Genomic DNA, 6,487 nt, shown 5'->3' with positions numbered 1-6,487 from the left:
CAATTCCTACCCGTGGGAAGGCTGTACACTGTACTTTTACCTATGTGCGATCTGTAAAGGTACAGGCCAGAAGAAATTGTATCATGAAAAGGGATAAGAACATTACTCTTCAGAGTTTGGATTTTTTTTTTAAATTATTCATCACCATAAGAATTTTTTGCCACAGATTGGACAAAGACATATTCTATAATTAATAGAACATCTCCAAATGATTATTTTTAAAATTTTACCCTTTATTGTCATAATTTCTGCTAAAGGAACTATCTCCTCGAACATCTAAAAGTGGGTTGTACCAAAAAAATGCATAATACTGAGAAGAGTCCTCCAATAGCAAGGACAAGAGAAGGGACAAGCTTCTTCCATTTCTGGTTCCAACGATTTGTCCAGTACAGGCAAAGAAAAAACTACGCAACACGAACAATTAATAAGTACACAAAGTACACAAGTGTGTTTATTACATTTTTGCAAGCACTTTGTTCTACATTTCAAAAACGCCACCATCAAGCTGTTGGCACATTTATGTACAAAACAGATTAATTGTAATGCCTGCTACAAAGCATTCTTTGTGAAAATACAAACTCTAATACCAGAGAAGAGCCAAAAGCATTAACATCATTACATGAGTTTAAAAGACAAAGTTTTAAAAATCAGCACAAACGTTTGAAGACACAAAACTGAAACACTACAATATAGAATCCAAAAGAGGTTCCTACTACTTTTTGCAGAACTGTAATACCGGTACTGCACATTATCAGAAAACTGTTGACCCCATAGGACAGCCTAAGTGTAAAAAAAAAAAAAACAAAAACAAAACCAAACAACAAAAAAACCCAAACCCCAAATCAAAAACACAACCAAAAAAACCCCAAAACAAGCAAAAGAAAAGAAAAATTAAAAAAAATTCAATCAACTAATACTACTTAATGCATTATCATGCCACAAGTAACTATAGTATTACCCTCTACTTACTACAAGAATTGTTAAAAATTACTGATGATGCATGACTAGTAATAGTACAAAGAAGAGTTTTACTCAAGAAGTTTTATTAGAAATGCACTTACACTGAGAGAGAATTCACAATGGTCCAATAAGTGCACAAAACTACCTAAGATTTTTAACACTGACAAAAATGTCTTGTCAGGCTACATCACTTTAAAAGACACTTTACAGCATTCTTGTAGCATTAGAAATAGGCAAAAAGAAAAAAAAAAATCCACCAAATTTGGTCCAATAATACCGACTTTTCTTAAATAGGGTTTTTTGTTTTGTTTTTGATACAGGTAATTCTTTCAAATGAAGATGACCTGTCTTTCTGATAACATTTTCCTATCAAAATAAAGGTTCAAATATATTACTACACTTTCAAATAATAAGCTCTGTAGTGTTTTTCACCTTACTTTAACATAGTACAGGTAAACCAATATGTGTAGGAAAGCTAGAAGCCAAGCTATAACATTTATGGAAGTCTCCTTTAATATATCTTTTACAGTTCAGACAGGTGCAATCCATTTAAATTTTTAAAGCAGGTAAAAAGACATCTGACTCCTACGGTCACTGTATTTTTGATATATTACTTTCATAAATGTAGCTAAGCAGTAATTTCTTACATCGTCACATGAACAGCTCCAATTTAGCATAACCATCATTGAATTAGAGAGAGATCATTCTGTAAAAAACTATGGATAACTATATCACTTAATTAACAATTGTCTATATACCATAACTCTTTAACAGGTAGCCGTGGTATTGAATTCCTTCAAAAGGCAAGTGGCCATGCATTGTTAGCACCACGGTCTGCATGCTCACAATACAAACAGGAATTATCACCCATGGAACTTGGAACAAGAGAATATTCTTTAAAAACATCGATAATAATACAATGTTAACAAAGATAAGAAGCACTTTTTTCTTTTTTTTTCTTTTTTTTCTTTTTTTCTCTTTTTTTTTCATTTTTCTTTCCTTTTTTTTTTTTTTTTTTTTTTTTTTACCCACTATTACAAATTTAGAAATTGCACCTTTGATTGTTTAAAACGTTCTTAGGACCTTCGTTCAAGTCGATCAGGGTCCATCTGGCAAGTTTTCCAAATATAAAGGAAAGTCATCAGAGTGTTTTCTTTATATATTGTACATCATGTACAATGGTCCCTTTGAAGTATACCTGTAGTTAAAGTAGTTATTGAACTCAAAACTAAAAAGTATAAAAAGCTACTTTTTTTTTTTTCAAAAAACATATAAGAAACAATGCAAAAGGTGTTATGCATAACACATACAAAGTGATTAAAAAAATCAAACACATATTTGTATTTGACAATAGTTTAGTATCCTTGATCTAGCAGAACTAATTAGCTTAAAAGGATTCAGGAAAAGGCTATTTAGGAGCTTTGTGGCAGAGAATGGTCACACAAAGTAAGAACTAATTAAGAAACCAAGTGCTAGACAACCAAGAATTGTACCTGGGTGATGTCTGAATCACCCAAACTATCTTTTGTGAGAAGCACTTTCAATTGTTTTTAAAATGGTTGGATGGCCTTTAGTTAAACAACAAAGCATTCACATGTTAGAAAGTAAGACAAGGTTTCTCTTATGTGTAAGCATTGAGCCGCTCTTTAGAGCGAGTAGAATGAATGTCATGAAGCTCTTGTTCCTCCTTTGATTTAATATCCTCGTATTTTTGCATTCTGCAAGCATCTTTCACATAGGCCCAGTTGGCAGACAAGACCATGAGATAATGGACCTGTAAGAGAGGTAACATGGAGTTAGGAACCAAGGGAGCTGGGCAGAACAGAGCGCGTTCAAACTGGCGAGCTATGGGATAGAGCTTGGGCTTTCATCAGAAGGAACGGAGCTTTGTCATGTCACGAAGTAGAACAGCAATACGATGTGAAGTTCGAGCTTGAGCTTCATTAATCCTCAGATAACCCGGCGCACAGACGGCACTCTTACCGTGACTCGCTAGTCGGTAGCAATGGTTGTAAAAAATTTAAAAGAACTGAGAAATCGACACATCATCCCCGCTTTGCTATTTCAGCCAGTCTGCAAATCTACGTGGAAAAAACACCTCCTGGTAATCTCTTGCAGACTTTTCCCCATTGAATCACTGTTTGTTAAAGTAGCTGCCTAAGACAAAAATATGCCGTAGACACATCTGTAGTCTTGCGATTACACATCTAACACAATTTAATAAATATTTGCTTTTTCCTTCGTGTTAAAATTAGCATTAGCTTTCCATTTTGCCATAACTTCTTTCCTTCATCTACAACTCCAGCAATTTTGTCAAAACCAGCTAATTCGGTAAAAATTTGTCAAAAATTGAAAAATATTTTCAGCTAGGCAAAATGTGACAAAATATAGTTACAAATAAACTTGAGGTCTTAAAAGGGCATGCACCTGTCACCATTTAATTTAGTAATTTTATTTCACTGTGTATTAGTTATACCACAATTTATTTATGCAATTCCTTGAAATGCATGCAAAACAAAAAAGTGATCTGAATTATTTTTAAAAGACAACTTCTGTATACGTCTTGAATGGAGCAGAAACAATGTTCACGTTCCGGGTAAATTTTTGAACAATGTAGAAATACATTTAATTTTTCTAAAGAAAACAAAGATTAAGAGCTTTCCAAGTATCCCATCCAAAAACAAAATAAAAAATTATCTGAAAAGAAGGGGAAAAAAACCCAGAGCCAGTGATTATTATACAAGTTATTGGTGAGTATTGGACGTTGGACGTGGCTCACTTGCAGCCAACACGAATCACTGGGTGAGCTGTGATGATGTGCACCCAAAGAACTTGGTTTATTTATCTTAGCGAATGGGGAGGACAGAGTGTCTATGAATACATCAGAGAATTAAACACCAATTAAAGGATATTGGCAATATTGTCACATGAACAAATGTTTTTCACGTGGCTTTGAATAAATTTAATCTGAAAGTCAGCGAAAGGTATCTTACCAGTAGAAAAATTATGTTCTGCAAATGTTTTCCATTATAAATAGAGGATGTAAAACACCCTAATTGCATTTGAGATGGAGCTTAGCAGTCTATAAAAATCGTATTGTATGGCAGCCCATGACCAAGCTTAAAAACTGGTAGCTGTCCTGCCTTCTGAATGGTGGCATTGAAAAATCAAACAAGTGATAAATATTAATACACCACCAACACAAGGAATGAAGCTGAGTCCTCCAAGGAACTGCTGCCAAAAATACTTTATTCCAATAAAGCTGGTGAGGGGTCTGGAGCACAAGTCTGCTGAGGAGCGGCTGAGGGAGCTGGAGGTGTTCAGCCTGGAGAAGAGGAAGCTGAGGGGAGACCTTCTCGCTCTCTACAGCTCCCTGAAAGGAGGGGGTAGCCAGCCGGGGTCGGGCTCTTCTCCCAAGGAACAGGTGATTGGACAAGAGGAAATGGCCTCAAGTTGCACCAGGGGAGGTTTAGGATGGATATCAGGAAAAATTTCTTCCTGGAAAGGCTTGTCAAGCATTGGAAGAGGCTCCCCAGGGCAGTGGTGGAGTCGCCATCCCTGGAGGGATTTAAAAGCCGGGCAGACGTGGTGCTGAGGGACACGGGGTAGTGGGGGTTTGGGCAGGGTTGGGCTGATGGTTGGACTCGATGATCTGAAAGATCCCTCCCAACTGAGGCAATTCTATGATTCTATTCTAAATTTCCTCCTTTGGGGGCAGTCACATGCTATCTGCATTCAGTCCCTTTTGGAGTTAGTTTCCTTAGTCTTCATGCTTGTGACCACCTACAGTGTAAAGTCTATTTCGCTGCCTGTAAGAGCAATGAACGGCTCTCCTGTCCACCTCAGCTTCCCGGGTCTGGGCCTTTCAGGACATCTGCAGGCTTCGAAAGCTTTCCTTTCAAAGGTGGACTTCAAATGTCCCACCTTCCGTCTGCTGGATCTGCTTGCAAGGAGCCTCTGACCTTCTTAGGACATGCTCTCTTGGCTCTGTATTCAGCCAGAAAATAAAAATATTCAGTAATGGTATTCAGCTGGTTTATTCCAGGTCTCTCTGGACATTTATTCCTCCCCCAGCAAGCTTTCAGATACTTTCTAATGAGAGCATGTCTTATAGTTAATTGAGTGCCTCAGAGGCCACAGTTAATTGTCTGAAATCAAAAAGATTCCATCTCTTCCTAAGAAATGGAAAAACTAAACTAGGATTCAAATAGTGGAAAATGGAATAGACTAATCTTAAAAACACCTTGAGATTATGTAAACTCTCCTTTTCGTATTGGGCTTTTGTAGATACATGAGCATCTTAGATTCATACTAAATGAACAGAACCAATTTTGTAGGATCTTTCTTTTTTTTGGAAAAGCCAATGTTGTCTTTTTCCACAAATGTTTGCTGGCAATTGTTGCTGATTAGTGCAGGCTGATGTTCATTTCTTAATCTGGCTAATTAAAATCAAGGAAAGCGTTCTGAAACCCTTCAAAGGAGCATGTATTTTTGGTTTCTTTTTTGTCCTGGTGGTTTACGGCAAGCTCTCACCTATTTGGGGAATACAGTCTGAGTTGAGGAGCCATAAAATAGGAAGTAGCATTCAGAGAATCCGTCCTCTGGGAAAAAGACTACAGATAGTAGTATTTCTACGTATCTTTAGGAGTGTCTTAATACATCTAGTACAACCCTCGCAACACAACCTGTGATGGCAGCGCGAGTGCTGGAGATGGCAGCACGTACTGTGTTACCCTGGGACGCGTCCTGGGCGTAATTTAGCACGCAGGAAAAAGAAATGCCTTGTATCTACCTCAGCTGTTCCAAAAGATTTCACTGGAACAGGCATTTCCAGATCAAATGAGAGGCACTTGCACTGAATCCCCATTCTGATGAATGAAATGCCTTAAAATTCCTCCACGGTAAAACTCTAGAGGAAAATCAAAAGAAACAGGCTGGTAATCCTAAGAATTCTGTCATCTCAGAAAATTACAATTTGCATCCAATGAAAACAGCAGTGCTGGTCCTTCGAGGGTAAGATTTCAATTAAAAAATATAATCTGAACCTCAAACAGCTTGTAGACATGAGAGCCCTAGAAGCGGGGGTATGTCAGCAGCGTACTCACATCTTCCTGATCTTTTAAAACACACCTGCCAGAAAACCCTGCAACTGAAGAATATGTGATGAAAATGGGACCACGTAGGCCCATTTCTTATTCTCACAAAATATTTGGTAACGACGCATTAAGAGGCAAATTTTAACCTGACGTTCTTGCAGTTTGCACTTGGCATTTTTCTCCTACTAAAAAAAAAAATAGAGAAACTATTCTGAAAGTGCACTGGCCACAGTCTGACCGTCGTTAAACTCCCATTCTTCACCCATCCCTTCCTTCAAAAGTCACAGACCCAAACTTCCGGGACAACTGTTGAAAACTCTTGGAGTTCACGCTCACTGCAAGCAGGATGACTTTCCTGGAAACAACTGCTTTAGCTTTTGTAATGAATATAATCTCAAATACACATCCGTGCTATAGAATGGCATGTATGT

At 37.5% G+C, this 6,487-nt stretch overlaps 1 protein-coding gene across 1 annotated transcript in view; it reads right to left on the bottom strand.

The window, feature by feature from the left end:
* Window positions 1–421: 421 nt before the first annotated feature.
* The window catches only part of GPM6A (glycoprotein M6A), a 136,163-nt gene continuing 130,097 nt past the window's right edge, over window positions 422–6,487 (bottom strand). Inside the window, exon 7 of the mRNA XM_074588429.1 lies at window positions 422–2,734. Within this exon, the coding sequence (XP_074444530.1) occupies window positions 2,582–2,734 (153 nt within the window). The 3' untranslated portion in view covers window positions 422–2,581. The remainder of the gene's footprint in view (window positions 2,735–6,487) is intronic.

This window comes from Larus michahellis, chromosome 5 (genome assembly GCF_964199755.1).
Source record: "Larus michahellis chromosome 5, bLarMic1.1, whole genome shotgun sequence".
Lineage (NCBI taxonomy): Eukaryota > Metazoa > Chordata > Aves > Charadriiformes > Laridae > Larus > Larus michahellis.
The sequence above is the reverse complement of the archived record's forward strand: the minus strand, read 5'-3'. Positions and strand labels throughout refer to the sequence as shown.